This window comes from Vespula pensylvanica, chromosome 12 (assembly GCF_014466175.1).
Source record: "Vespula pensylvanica isolate Volc-1 chromosome 12, ASM1446617v1, whole genome shotgun sequence".
Taxonomy (NCBI): Eukaryota; Metazoa; Arthropoda; class Insecta; order Hymenoptera; family Vespidae; genus Vespula; species Vespula pensylvanica.
The window spans coordinates 210,062-225,813 of record NC_057696.1 but is presented as its reverse complement, the minus strand read 5'-3'; the positions used below and the strand labels follow the sequence as shown (position 1 = coordinate 225,813).

The following is a 15,752-nucleotide window of genomic DNA, read 5'->3' as shown; positions in this document are numbered from 1 at the left end:
GGGGAGACAGAGGAAGGAACGTTCGTTGCTCCGAATTCTCATATCGAAGAGATACCGATCATTCGTTTCCATTTAAACTCCCATCTTCGGCGATACGCGAGACTTCTGAGAAGTGACTCAGCCCCGGGAATACGTATGGGATTCTGAGAATACGCCTTCCAGATCTTTTCAGTATTAATTATAAATTACTAAAGGGATGATGAATGTTCGTCGACAGTTGTAGACTTCTCAAGAAACATTTTATTAATTCGCGTAGAACTCGTTTCGTCTCTTTCTTCTTGATCAGAATCGTTCATTGAGTTCGTCTTCGGCAGCCTTTGACACGTTCTATCATTGCTTTGATCCATTTAACAGGGAAATAAAACACGCTAGACTTAACGAGTCTCGCGGGTAAAATATGTATGACAATTAAGGAATTGAATGGGAAAAAAGGATATTACTTTTTTAACAAATGCCTATTTTCGTTGAATTATTTCTATATGTAAAAATATTCTTCTACTATAAATTTGCATGAAAATCGCATCGGTATATTTAATTTTTGGGAAAAAAAATAAAGATAGATAGAATAAAGAGTGATAGTTTGAATTTAAATTTAGAAGTATAAACAGAATATATGGATACGTGTTTTTTATCAAAAATATTAGAAAATTTTAAAGATTTAATAAAATATTTGGAAGGTTAAGAATTGCAATGATACAAAAATAACTTATTTAGGAGTAAAGAGAATCGAGGAATAAGTCAAATGGAAAAGAAAATGACTTAAAATATTCATTATTTTGATCCTTATATTTTTATTTCGTTTTACAGTTTTTTATTTCTTAATATAATTTTTAATATTTTCTAAGGAGTTGTTTGTCTTACATAAAAAATAATAAATGAAGATTATAATGTATTTTTTTTTTATTTTTCAAGTTAAAAAAAAGAACATTTCTATCAAAAACAATATTTTTTCTGTAGTAATTCTAAAGGGTTGTGCTAATCTAAAAACTTAATTTATGATAAAGAAATCTGTAATTTATGGTATTTTATCTACCATAAAAGTAAAATTACTAAGATCTATGAGACATTTTCACAAAATAGCTTTTTTTACAAAAGTTAAAGAGAAAATATTTAATTACGAAATACACAGATAAATACCTATAAAAAAGTTTTTTCTTTTAGTGAAAAAAAAAAGGAAGACAGATAGTAACTGTAACGAGTCTCACGAGTGAAATATCTCCATTAGAATCAGAGGAAATATATAGTTATAAAACATAAAAATAAAAGAGCTTTTTCCTTTAGTGAGTAAAATAGTATAATTTAAAAATCGAATATAAATCTCAAATAGATTTCCTCGATAGAAATTTAAAAAATTAATATGAACGAGAAACTATAAGTCGCTAATCTTTTAATTTCAATTTATTTAGCCACAAAGGGAAGGCGTACTATATATGTACGTAAGAACGTATCGATCGACAGCCAGATACGTTCGAGGATGGAAAGTAAATTTTAATATTTCTTTGAATGTTATATCTTAAAAAAATACACGTATCCAATACGCATACGCAGATAATATATATATATATTTATTTTTGAAACAAATTTAATCATTTGAAATAAATTTGAAGGAGATTTTCAATAATTCATAGATTTTTTTTTTATTCATTAATTTACTTTTTTTAATTGCATATTTACGATATACTCTATTTTTTAAGATTTCTTGAGAGGATGTTTAACTTACAAAGAGGTTGCTGATAAAGTTTCAAATGGGATTAGTGAGAAAATTAGTCGAACGGTCAGTTCCGATCGAGAGCACGTTCTTATTCGTATGCGATAGCGGACAAAGATTCTCTTTGTTGAAGAAGAAGTTCGAAGAGACGCGCGTTAAATACCGTGACAAATGGCCACGCGCGACTTGTTCGACCTTCGACGAGTTTACTTCGCGTTTATTTCGCGTCGAGTTCGCTTAAAGGTGAACTAGAAGGTACAAGAAACCGACAGGTAGTCGCGTGTCAGGTGTTGACGGGTCACGTTTCCTCCAAGAAACGCTTACCTCGTTAACCCATAACTGCTGACGCCATCAGAGCTCCTCATCCAATCGACCATTTCGAGACAAATTTGTCTTGCTTTTTCTTTTTTCCTTTAATTATTTTTATGGTGATTACCATGTTAAGAGATTTCTACCAAAAAAATTGATTCTCAAACTCACAATAAGATGTATACTCATAACAAGATAGATAAACGAGGCTAATAATCTCTAAAAATCAATTCTTAATATATTATTATTGTTGTTCTTATTATTATTAATTATTAATTATTTCAATAACAAATGAAAAATACAGACTCCAATATCCGTTTAAAGCGAGACACGATCGCTATTTAAGTTGGTTTAAAAATTCTTTGTATCACGTGGCACGGAAGTTCCTTTGAGAAAAAATTAAAGGAAGAATATACAGTAATTAACAAAAAAAAAAAAAAAAATGAAAAGAGATGGAGATAAATCAAGGTACTCTTCGTTTATACGATTAGTCCACGCATTGTTTACTGCTTCAATTGAATTTTTCTCTCCCTTTTGGAGCAAGTACAATATAATACATCGAACCAACCCCGATGAAAGGGGTTGCACTTGAAAGAGCAATTAATATTATGAACTGAATATCGTTGGAAAAGTGAACGGCCACCATATACATATACAAATACAGAAATACGTATTCACACACACTGATATTGTAGTATCGATTCGAGTTAGAGACGGAACCCGTTTTCCCGCGTTGGCGTTATAAAAATATCGAACCTACGCGGATTTCACGCATTTGGTCAGTTTGACGAGGACGACGTCGATCGCCTTTGGAAAGAGATACGTTAGGCAGGTTATTGTGGGCATACACTTTGCATAACTGAGCAACATGTTATTTGTTTGATCGGACTCGGCCAATGGGATCGAACGAGGAAACGAATAGTTCTCTTTCATAAATCAGTCGACTTGCACCTATCGCCGTGTCTACTACGTTCGATATCGAAAGAAGAAGTCTTAATTAACACATTGTTCATCTGTTATGTGTACATTTCTGTTTTTGTATATACATTAATTTATATAATTATTGATATAAAAATATCGTCTATGTTATCGTTATAGTATCGTTTTTATTCCGTTTAATAATATTCGATTAATTTTGCAATTATTTATTTACGTACCTGTATTTTAGATATATTTTAATGAAGACTTTTTAATGCCGTTTTATTTTTCTTATGAATATATTCAATCAAAAATACGTAATTAATGGATTATTTTATTTTGCTTTGTGTATTGGACGTGATACTCGTGAATATAGAAAAAACGTGCGCAACATTATTTTCTTTATCTTTAGTGGTTTTCTATATCGGTATCGTATTTAGAATATAAATAAAGAAGTGCGAGTTGAGTGATCGTCGAGTTTAGTTGTTGGAATTTATTCGAAGAGAGGTCTCCACCACGTTACCAGAGAGAAAATCATACGAGGATGCAGAAAATCAACACCAGTAGGCATAGACCTGGATAAGATAACTTTTATCCTGGCTATCCATGCCGTTGATACATGCTTAACCCGTTGCACGAAAGTGCTTTCCTTATCGCCAACGTTGTAACTGTGTTTCAAGATAAGCTTATACCTACGTACACGCGTTACAAAAGTATCATTGTTGCATGATAGTATTTCTCGCATGATGAAAAATAACCAGTGGAATTCGTCGTGACAATAATAATTAAATCATGATTCCGCACAAAGATGTGAACGTAAATAATACGTAAAGTAACGTAGATATATATATATTACTATTCGAAATTACGTTTAATCTTTTATGCAATATGGTGTCAAATAAAAAAAAATCTAACGACGTTACCGAACCAGAAACTAAATTTACCTATAATAATTCCGTCGAAACGTATTCGGATAACCTCGATAATGTATTATATATACGCAGGAAAGATTGCCAATATTTCTTTCCCGAATTAACTTTTATCCGTCTTTGAGATTATCTCCCAGACATATAACTCTGAATTAAGGTCGTAAAGAAGAGAGATACGAGAGTCGAAACTTTCGATTAATCCTTCGATCGATAACTCTTGAGTCTTATTCTTTTTTTGTGGTAGTGGGGGGATGAATTTTTTGTTTTCTTTTTTGGTTTTCATAGACTTATATACACCGAACTCTTAACGGCATTTGTATTGATTTGGAGCTTTAAATGCTTCAATAGGAAAAAAGAAAAAGATGAAGAGAGTGCGTGGGTATTCATAAAAATATGTATATATATACATATATAGAGAGAGAGAGAGAAAGAGAGAGAGAGAGAGAGAGAGAGAGAGAGAGAGAGAGAGAGAGAGAGAGAGAGAGAGAGAGAGAGAGAGAGATTGTTTCGTTAACGAACGCGTACGAGGAAAAAACGAGTTAGAAAAGCACCGTCCAACTACTCGTGTAATGGTGGGGTATCGTAAAACGATAAAGCGCGTTAATAAAAGTAAGTGGCCGACCGATGTATGGCCCGCGGCTTTAAGCACTATTTCGAAGGCACGAATGCGAGCATGTGAAACGATACACCATGGATCAGAGAAAGAGTATTGCCTATTTTTCGGGGATGAAAACGAGCTTGGACGTAGGTGAGGGTAGGGAGAGAGGTTTGGGGAGGGGGTGGTTTGTAAGGGAAAAACTCGTTGCCGATCTCCACCCTCAGGCCAAATTTTTATCGTCCATAAATGCCACACCATAAACGCGTTGTTTGATACTCCTCTACCGTTCAACAACCACCATCGCAACCATATCTCTTTCTAGCTAACGAACTTTTGCTTCGTTTTCACCTTCGGAGATCGTTTATGTCCTTAAAAATGTTTTGCGCTTCTATTTTCTTTCGCGACGGTAAAGCTGTCGTACAGATTCACTTTGCTGTTTCATTTTTTGCAACATGCAATACATGCGTCTGTGCGCGCGAGCCCGTGTGTGAAGTTTATTTCGAATTAAAATGATTTTACCTATGTATGATACAGGCATAGATTTGACATCAGTTAATATGATCAGGATTAATCTATTAATCGATGAAATTTTCGATCGGTGAACGTGTATATGTATACGTGCGTGCGTGTGTGTGTACAATTTATTTTGAATTAAAATAAAATTTTACTTAGATATAATACGTCCTTAGGTTTGTAGCATCCTCTTTGATTGCTTTTTCGCGATCCCATTGACGGAGCAAATTCCTTCATGCAAGTACGGATCAGATCACGATCTTTAAACAAGGGATCAGATTACTATCTTTTAAATGGAGGGAGGGAAGACTTGTTTTATAAAGTACGTCGTGCCTCCTGAAAGTGTTCACCTCGATTGGCCGACTCATTCGATAAATATATTATCGATATTCATCGATGTGTAATAGAACTACGCGACAATGATTCAGAAGCTTACTTATCTTTTCGATACATGATAGCTTATCGTAGTTAAACTCCTAAGTACGTTGATCTCCTTATTTTCTTCGACAGATCACGACGACTTTCTCGCGTTCACTTAAGAAAAGAAAGACATTTCGAATCGTTTTCTATGGAAAATAAATGTTAATTTGCCAACAATTTGTCGTGTCAGTCAATCTTTCAAAAAATGTCTAATAATCACTTTATAGCTACTTCTGATAAATCATGCGAAATTTTGAAAAAAACAGAGTTAGAAAAGAACTTATAGCAAATGTTAGGTAAAGTTAATGATTTATTATTCATCATGATACAGGTCCTATCTTTCTAATTCGGTAATTAGAAGATTATCAAATTATTAGTAATAATAGAAACAAAAATCGAATACAAAGCATAAAGCGATGAATGCTTTTTTATATTCTTTATCTGAGAGACAAAAGAGAAAAAAAAAGGAAAAAGAAGATCACAGATATCGATTTATGTAAAACATTTCCAACATATGAGATGTTAGAAAACTCTTCTATCCAAAAGTTCTTTTTCCTTTTGCTTTTCTTTGGAAACTCTCAGATCAGAGATATTTCATATTCGGAAGGTCTGATAAAAGATCGAATAAGGGAAATCACAGAATCAAGATATATGCATACAATATATAGGTACGAATGGGTGTACGTAAATATGTACATATCCATACAAGTCGTTCGGTGAATTCAGTTTTATTGTTAGCATAAAAAATGCGAGGTCAACGCGTCGGAGTTCTTTTTCCTCGCGACTTCAAAGGAAGGAAAGGGCCGAACGTAGGTTGCGTGTGAGGGCACAAGTAGAGGGCACATATGTAGGTCCGAATAGAACGATGGGAAGAAGAGGCAAGCGCATAAAGGCAGACGTTGCTCGCTCGAGACTAGACAAGGACAGGTTTCCTCTCAACTACGATGCCCTTGCACACGGGATACACGCCTATGGTGGTCCACGCGCCTAAAATCGATTCGGAGAGACACGGAGAGGGCATGGACCTCCCGTAGCTATACCTCCTTCGACGTAACTCTTCCAAGATCGTGAGACAAAATTATTTTATTTTAATCTAATCTTTTTTTTATAATCTAATCTTTTTTTCTAACCTTCCTTATATTTCTATCGAAAGTCAGACATCTCGTTTTATTTTACTTCATTTTATTTTATTTTTGTTCTATTTCCTTCTTTGTTTTTCTTTGTCTTTCCGTGATCAAAGTATCCTTCTAGATCATCAATTATGTCATCCAAATGGTTTTCCTGTTTGTATTTTCATTTAAAGTTTCATAGACCTTATAATAAGCTTCTGAAAACGGTCGTATTTCATTGACTCCTTCCTCATACTTACCAAAGTAACTAAATACTTCCCTCTTTTGAAACGATTTCTCGATGACAATCTTCAAACAATTTTAGTGTTCATCTCGTTTACGACTTTATATTAAATTCATTGTTCTAGATTGAATGGAAAAAGCGCGTTAGTTAGGCGTACCGGTCGAAATTGCGAAAGGGCTTATGACGCTTATAAAAGGCCATTCATCGTGAGGAAAGCTGGGAAAATAAACAAACTACAGATCGATATATATCTACATTTTATGCGTGTTCGCGCGCGCGTGTATGTATATATATATACATATATATATTATATACACACACATATACATATCATACATACATACATATATAACAAACACACATACACACGTGATTCTGAAGAGTACATAGATCGTCAGTTGGTGGTTGGCTTTTGCAGCCAAATTTTCATCGTGAAAGTTTACTAGAGGGAGGGAGACAGAGAGAGAGAGAGAGAGAGAGAGAGAGAGAGGGAGAGGGAGAGAGAGAAAGACAGACAGAGACAGAGAGAGAGAAAGAGATGGAGTGAGATAGCACGAAAAGGGTCCAGAGTCCACGAATCGTCCCCTTAATTTTACGATCGCTCGTAATCGTACCGCCGGCAAATTATTATGGTCGAAAATTTTCGTGCTCGAAGTGGCTCCAGGAAGTGGTATGAGCAGAAGAAGAGTTTTGGAAAATGATCCCAAGGTCCATGGGATATGCCGTCTTTATGGGAGTTAGGTTTATTAGTTGTCGTTTTCGGCACCTAACTTCAAGTCCCGTACTGTTTTCTGTTGTTCGCCTTCCTTTTCTCGTTCCGCCGTATCATATACGCGTAGAATGCGCCTTTCTCATTGTACCACGACGTAGTTCACGACTTTTCCGTACAAACGGTGCTACTCGAAAAATGTTCAATTTTTCTTAATTAATATTTCTAACGAGTGTATATTTTCGTGAACATAATTAGATATACTATTTATCTTTTATAAATATAACGATAAGATATATATATATATATGCGAGGTTTAATTTGTTTAAAATTAATCTTGTAAATGAATTTTGGTTTTGGTTCGAAATTTTAGATACACCTTGTATATGCTTGTGGTGCATTCCCAACACAGACGCAAAAGTGCTCGTCGTTACAAGTTGGCTCGATGCACATATATCACGAAAAGCGCGTACTTGTAACACGGGCTCCCGTGTAACGTGCTCAATAAATTGCCCGGACGCGTTTATGCTCGCCACCGTATTTCCCCGTAGCTTCGAAAGTGCCGGACCACCGTGTACGTAAGTACATACCTATGTACTACGATACATACATACAACGTGACTATGCAGTTAGTTCGGAATATTGCCATTCTTTTTCTCTCTTTTTTTATATTTTCTTTTTCCTTTTTAATCCATTAAAAACTTATCGTTACATTCTTCGACAAATTTGTTCATGAGGATTGGAGATTGTAAAAATGTGTAAATCTTTCCGAAACATTTTTTTCAATCGATTTTCCATTCGATCGAGTCACCTTTTAAATTAATTATATACCGATGAACTCTGTAATATACCTTGCATAAAGATTGTCAATTCCGTGAAACTGATAGTACATTTTGTATTATTTTTAATTATAATAAATACAATGGATCGATGCGAAGCAATTATTTTCATCTTCGATAGAGATAAATAAGTAGGTACTCGATGGTAAATCATTTTTCATCCCGTCGGTTCGATATACCTACGTAAGACGATAAGGGTCATATAATTTCAAGCTCGCGAACGATGCGGATTTCGCAGTAATTAATCATGAACTCGCATTAATTATCTCGCGCGTGAAGGATATGTCATGAGCATCAAAAACATGTATTGTTAGGTGCAATGAGATTACCGATCGACCATAGATAGACGAAGAAGGAAAGAGGGAGGTGGATGGGAGGAAAGGATAAAAAGAGAGAGAAAGAGAGAGAGAGAGAGAGAGTTACTTCGAACGAATATTTTCTCGGTACATGCGCACTACCGAGACAGAGATAGAAAGAGGGTTCTTTCTCGTTCGGTTCGCGTCCCATAACTTAGAAAGCCCGTGCTGGAATTCGAGCGATGCTAATTTCACGTAGAATTCCGGAATTCCATTGTGGTCGGCGCCCTTGCGATCCCACCATGCGACGTTACCCCATGCGATACCCTAGCAAACTCAGTCGCGATTCTATCTAGATAGATATCTATAATCGCGGGTTATATTAACCATGCCTGGACTTCGTCGATTCGATCGATCGAAAGCGCGTATTTCCTCTTTGAATCCATATTGGACCATAATACTCGTGTTTCCTTCGTTACGAACCATTTGCTCGAATGAAGTACGGCTTTGAATATCCTCCGAGATATATTCCGTTTTTTAAACTTTATATTTTCTATTATTAGGAATGTTTTCTATATTATTTCTTGTCTTCATTATTTAACGTTTAATATTTAATATTTAATCCAACGGATATTAACGTTCTGTTATACCGTTACTTCTATTTATTTATTTTAATATATGAATATTTTTCGGCCAGTATTTATAACAAAATATAAATACTGAATATATGTAATCAATACAAATAATGAAGTGTTTGGATCGCCTATGGTTTTATTACAAATATTTTAATTAAAATATTGACAGTTTTTGTATTAATCGGTGTAATATTACGTAGATATTGCTATTTTATTAAAAATACTGACTATTTATTTTAAATACTGAAATTGAATACCGAGATGAAATACTGAAATGATTGAAAATGTTTAAAAATATTTTTAAATATTGATTTAAAAATAAATAGCGCCCATATACTTTTTTCATTATTATTGAAGTTCGATCGGATAGTTAGAAATAAGAATACAATGGAATGTAAGGTCTTCCATTTCTTTTTTTTTTACACGTGATCTTGGTATTTCTAAAGGTGGATAGCTCGATATGTTGGGTATGCTCGCAACGTGGCATATATGGTTGGAAGCCTTTATAGAGGCAGACAACTCGATTGAATTATAGTAACAAAGTTATCCGTCACTTGGAGCGAGGCGAACCGAGGTCTGAACGGGTACGACTCACTGGAAGATAAACTGATTTCAGAAACCATCAATGCGAGACAAGTAAGCTATTATAACGTAAATGAAATCGGAAAGTTGTTCCTCTTGATACAGCCAAGTCCCACTGTCGTTTCGATAACCAACGATGAAAATGAGAGATAGATGAGCGCTTTGAAAGAACGAAATAATAGCTTTCCGGATTAATTTATTATTATTATTTTCTTTTATTTACCGTTTTTCTTCTTCTTGATAATCGATACAGAACGTAACGACGAAGAAATTCGTTCGGAGGACGATTGAAGAACATCGAAATAGTTGTTGTTGCTTTATTTTGTTACTTTTCGATTATGTTACAATTTGTATTCTTTTATAAATTGGATTATATCATAATTTGTATTCATTTTGGTTATGTTACATCGTTTTCCTTTTATGACTTGTTTACTTATCGACAGGCAAAATAATTGATGATCATCTTTTATTCTTCCAAATTTTTGCACATCTTTGAATCGGCTGCCAGACATTTTGAAAATGCAATTGTCTTGTCGCATTCGTCTGTTATATCAGAGACTGTAATAAATGAAAGATGAATTATTAAATATCTAATTGAGAAAATATATATATATATATATATATATATATATATATGTGAATAATAAGGCCAATTGTCGAATCGTAAAAGATATCTATACAAGAAGGATAGTTAAATTTTCTTATAGAATAATTAAAATCATATTTATAGAAACAATCAGCTTACTTTCGTTCTTGCAAATGTCTAGTTTGTTTCCTAGTTCCTCCTTTGCTTCTTCATCTTTTATGAAGGGTAATATCGCTGATTTTAGATCGTCTATTTGGTATTCGCCATCTTTTATCTAGAAAAATACACAAAATTATTTTATAAATGAATATTGAAGACAAATGTTCACATTAATTCTCGATCATTGCTCATTATGTAAATCGAAAATATTAGGTATAGTTTTATTTTTTTATATTATGAATTGACAATATTTTTTAAAAAACTACATACCGCACCAACTTTTTTGTAGAAGCAAGACATGAAGCAGCCAATATTTCTATCTATTTCATCGCCATTGCAAAGGTTGTGATGAAAGTTTTTTATTTCATCTGTGAATCAAATAAGATAAGATATTCGTATGACTATACTTTATATAGGATATTCATATGTACTTTATTTCAAACAATTATAATACGTATATTCGTCTTACCTCTCTCTATTCCAACTTCGTCCCTACAATCCTTTTCAATCATTTTAAGTTCCTCTAGAAGCTCTTCTGAATCTTCAGCCGTGCAGATAACCTGATATAAAATAATTTATTATTATTTATTAACGTTTTTGTAACAGTTTATATGAAGAAATAGTGTGTCATTGATGAGAAATATGCCAATGAAAAATTGATATTTATATATCATATAGGTGATATATACATATAAAAACATTTCTCTATCGTTGAACTTTTAAATAGAACTTAAATTAAATAGAATTTATTACTTACGACGAGTAATAGGATGGAAGTTACTATCTTGAAACCCTGCATCTTCGATTTTCTGATGGATTTTTTCTTTACAAACGAAATCAAACGAACGTTGACAGATAAAATCCTTTTGCTAACTGCGCTTGTCAATCTCTGAACAATGAATTTATATGCTTGCTCGGAAGCAACGGTGCGAAGTAATAATTATCTGATGTGTAACATGTAGGAAGTTTCTCGGATGTTAGAATAATAGATACGTTATATTTACGTAATATAATTGTTTCTTCTTTGAAAATTCTGATGTATTTAACGAACAAAATAAAAAAATATCACTCGTTTTCGAACTGTTTTCTTTTTTTTTTTACGTTAACGATAATTTTCAATGATTATGATAATTTTTACTAAAACAACCTTAAGTCGCCACTTCAATGTTTTAAAAATTTCTCAAGTAGAAATTGTTCGTGTGTCATGTAATTTAACCATTAGTGTAATCATTTAAGTAAGTAAATCCAACGTTATGTTTTTGTTCATATCTTTTTATTTTTTCTACTTTGACCATTGTTAGACAACGATCATTAGATGACGTCGAGATGAATATAGAATTAATAATCCCAATGTTACGGTTGGATAGATAGACTCCTCTAAGTAATGTGATTTCTATGAATTTTGTTGTAAAATTAAATATGAGCATTTATAATTTCTGTGCGTGTTGGTTCATTACATTGGCTTGGCCAATATGTAAATAATATCGAAATTTTTAGTAAAACATATTATAATTTTTTATTGAATTTTTACTAATTTTTATTACCAATTCAGATATTATTTAATGAGTAATCCAATAATTTTGTGATCTTGGTAGTTGGGCTATGTTTGTCAAGTATTTTAAAAAAAGTTTGTAGAAATGAAAATTTGAAGCGAGAAAGGGCGTGGTCGTCGAAGAATTGAAACGGACCTTGAGTTTGTTCAAATTATATAGCACTAATTACAATGTAATAACAATATCAACAATGACAACACGTACATACAAACGCAACAATAGAATTATAATACACGATAATGTTAATTATAGCAATATGGTAATAATAGTTATAATTATTCTATTATAATGACAATAATTATAACAATGACGATAGCACTAGTAGTATGGGGGAGTTAGCTATATGAAGGAACGTAATATCTGATAATAAAGATGTTATCGCTTTTTTTCGTAGAACCATTTTTTCGCATTTTATTATTCTATGAATGTTATTTTTCTGGTTGAAAATAATGAATGAGAAGGAAAGAACTTATTATATACGTACCTGTATTTTATTCGTAAAGTTATTGAATTAAAAATTTAACTGCAAATAATCAAAAAAAAATTCTTCTATTTATGTGCATCTGCGTGCACGTAAATATATATATATATATATAGTTAGAAATTTCATTAGAATAATTTGACTATCTATTCTTTATTCGAATAATTTGACTATCTATTTTCTCTCTTTTTTTCTTCCCTTCCTTTTTCTCTGTTTTGAACAAAGCCATTTGGAAGGATCAAAAATATAATCGTACCACAAAGCTGGCCATTTGCAAAAGTAGCTTTCTCTCCTACGCGCTTAGGATACGGTTGTACAACAGTTTGTAACTTTATTGTATAGCAGGTTGGAAGTAAGTTTCTACTATACGCGACATTACATCGTCTCATACGTGAGTCGCTTACGCTATAGTGTCTTCCTCATCTCTGTCGTTTAATGCGAACGTGTACGAAGGTGTATTTCTTACCGTTGCTACACAACTACATATTTACGCCGCGTTATACCAGGTGTGCGTTAAACTATATCCTTCTTATGTTTCGATAAAGCTTGCCTATCATCCGAATGTACCTTAATAATTCAAGAGACATTAAGGTCTCTTTGTTTATTCATATGCTCTTGTCGGACTTTCGACGATCATCCTCTCCCTGTCTCTCTCTCCCTCTCTCTTTCTTTCTCTCTCCCACTCTTTCTCTCTTAAGATAATATCGCTTTATATCTAACAGATGGGAATAAAAAAAAGATTTGACGACTTTTTATTTCAGTTTAAATATATTATATGTAATTAATGCAAAATTGTTAGTATGTCAAAGAATTATAAAAAAGATATTGACATATTAATTCAAGCATATTATGAGAAAAAACATGGCATACAAAGAAGAAGTATTGTTTTTGTCGATGTCACAGCTGAAATGGATCCTTTCGGTGTTTTTATCTTTTAAAAACCCTTTTCTTTTAACTTTATTTGAACGCATTTGATAATGTTTCCTATCTTCTCACAATCATTCGAGCCAGTTCCTAGAAAATTTTCGAAAATACAAAGTACGATGAGCAAGTGAATATCATACGATTACCGAAGTTATTTGTATTTTTTTTTTTTTTTTTATTAATTTACCTTCTGGAAGACAATTTTGCATGATTTCCAACCTCTCAGGGGTTCTGTCTTCTTTGTTGGGTAACAATTTTTTGAGTAGTTCTGATAATACGTCGAATTTAATTTCTCCGTTGACCAACTAAAATTAGAAAAGAAAGTGATTTATTTAACGATTAGTCATACAGAAAATTGTGTTCATCGTCGAGAAATTTTATGATAATTTGTTTTTATAAACTTACTGAACCGTTTTCCTTGAGGGTACAAGCGATAAAGCAGGCCAATTTTTCGGGATCTACAGATGTTTCATCAGTAAGCAGCTTGTCCTTCTCTAATAAAAATTCGTTCAGGGTGGATTTAATTGAAATTCAAAATGAAACGAGTAGATATAAATTTTTGAGATGATATTTCAAATAATTGAAATTATTATGTTATTTACCAGCTTCGAGTTTCGATTCTTTCAAACATTTTTCCATTACATCCGGTGACTGTGCCTGAAGATATTTATTGAATCCATGCTCGGACTTCGCTGAAGTCACAATCTGAAGGGATAGTTTTAAAAACGTTAGAGTTATTACATAATCCTGTTTTCTTTTTCTTTTTCTGTTTAAACATAAAATAAATTTTATAGCTCCTTGTATTCGTTTCACATGAAATTTATTGAAATTGTTTCTTGGAATCGTTAAAAAAAAAAAAAAAATGAAACAGGAAATATTTTTCATGTAAGTTGCTAAGATATTTTTACACGATAGACTAGTCTGAATAGTATAATTAAAGTATGCAAATTAGAAATTAGAAGAGAGAGAGGGGAGGGGGAGATTACAATAAGAATATTAAAAATGTTACTTACTGCAAGAACGAGGATGAAACCAAGTACGATGAACGATTTCATTTTATTCCTTTTGAAATTTTCGTTTATTCGGTATGAAAAATCGATAATAATACGATAAATGCACTATCGAAATATAATACACCAAGTCTATCGGCAATCGTTGAGACACTACTGATTGTAGATCTCTCTGACGATATTTATATACAACTGCTTTACACGTCTCGTGTGTTAATATAGGGGTTCCAAGGCATCTGGACTCGGTAAACAAGAAAACAGAATAATTTAATGGACTTGCTCGACTTACGTAAGACATGATAATGTTCATTTATATAAGTAATCAAAAAAAGAACTTTTTCTTTCAGACTCAAAGAAGTGCACGCTAAATGAGATTTTTATATATGTTATATATATTATATATATATACACACTTATATATTTATATATATAATACATACATACATATATATATATATGTATATGTATATACACTTTTTCAGTATGTTGAAAGAGTATTTCAATATCATATACAAATTAAAATGATGTCATGTATATAAAAATCAATATTGCATAATATATATCTGGCTATTTTTGTGTGTGTGTGTATTCACAATGCATTTTACTTTATCCATTTATTACTTATGCAATTTGCATAATTATCGACGAAAATAAAACGCCAATAATATAAGAAAAAATCAAGTTTCATATCAGTAAAAAATATTCAGATAAAGATGCATTAATATAATAATTAGAATAATATGTTAATGTAATAATGCAATGCATTAAATATTAACTTGACTCTTAGTTTTTGATTTTTCTTGAACAACACGCTTATAAATATTTATGCTTAAAATTAAAAAAATCGATTTTTCGAATCATGTGAAAGAAGAAAAAGATAATACAAGCATTATGTTGTTTCATTATATTTCTTATTAATTATGTGATATACACATATATATCTCACATTTATATTTTTCCTGCGCTATATAAACATAATTTAAGAAACTTTATTACGATCAAATTTAGTTATACATAATGATACAGGAATCAGTTCTATTGTTCGTACATATGTCAGCTTAGCACCTTAACTTCATTTTTTTCCTAGGTGATTTAATTCATTATTATTATGAAACTTCAGAATAATAAATTTTCTCAAGCTACGTATTTTTACCGCAGGAAGATATAAATGTACGAGAATAGTTATAGGCAGGAAGTCGTACTTTGTTTGAATCATGATAAAAATTCATA

General features: G+C 32.2%; 3 protein-coding genes across 6 annotated transcripts in view; 1 reads left to right on the top strand and 2 right to left on the bottom strand.

The window, feature by feature from the left end:
- LOC122633417 (protein sprint) overlaps nt 1-15,752 on the top strand; it is a 139,974-nt gene that overhangs the window by 1,525 nt on the left and 122,697 nt on the right. The window lies entirely within an intron of this gene.
- On the bottom strand, nt 10,113-11,465 carry LOC122633421 (general odorant-binding protein 2-like). The gene is made up of 5 exons (XM_043821273.1): nt 11,312-11,465; nt 11,024-11,114; nt 10,825-10,922; nt 10,555-10,669; nt 10,113-10,367 (listed from the first exon to the last, which is right to left on the bottom strand). Exons 1-5 carry the CDS (start codon nt 11,351-11,353, stop codon nt 10,276-10,278), a joined length of 438 nt encoding a protein of 145 aa, XP_043677208.1. The 5' UTR covers nt 11,354-11,465; the 3' UTR covers nt 10,113-10,275.
- Nucleotides 13,338-14,701, bottom strand: LOC122633423. Its single transcript, XM_043821274.1, has 5 exons — nt 14,526-14,701; nt 14,115-14,217; nt 13,918-14,006; nt 13,700-13,817; nt 13,338-13,602 (listed from the first exon to the last, which is right to left on the bottom strand). Exons 1-5 carry the CDS (start codon nt 14,565-14,567, stop codon nt 13,523-13,525), a joined length of 432 nt encoding a protein of 143 aa, XP_043677209.1. The 5' UTR covers nt 14,568-14,701; the 3' UTR covers nt 13,338-13,522.

Coding starts and splice junctions, on each gene's coding strand:
- LOC122633421 (XM_043821273.1), bottom strand. CDS start 11,353: ATGCAGGGTTTCAAGATAGTAACTTCCATCCTATTACTCGTC. Junction 11,115..11,311: donor CTTCCATCCTATTACTCGTC/GTAAGTAATAAA, acceptor ATTTTATATCAG/GTTATCTGCACGGCTGAAGA. Junction 10,923..11,023: donor CGAAGTTGGAATAGAGAGAG/GTAAGACGAATA, acceptor TTTGATTCACAG/ATGAAATAAAAAACTTTCAT.
- LOC122633423 (XM_043821274.1), bottom strand. CDS start 14,567: ATGAAATCGTTCATCGTACTTGGTTTCATCCTCGTTCTTGCA. Junction 14,007..14,114: donor AGAATCGAAACTCGAAGCTG/GTAAATAACATA, acceptor AATTTTTATTAG/AGAAGGACAAGCTGCTTACT. Junction 13,603..13,699: donor GCAAAATTGTCTTCCAGAAG/GTAAATTAATAA, acceptor AAAATTTTCTAG/GAACTGGCTCGAATGATTGT.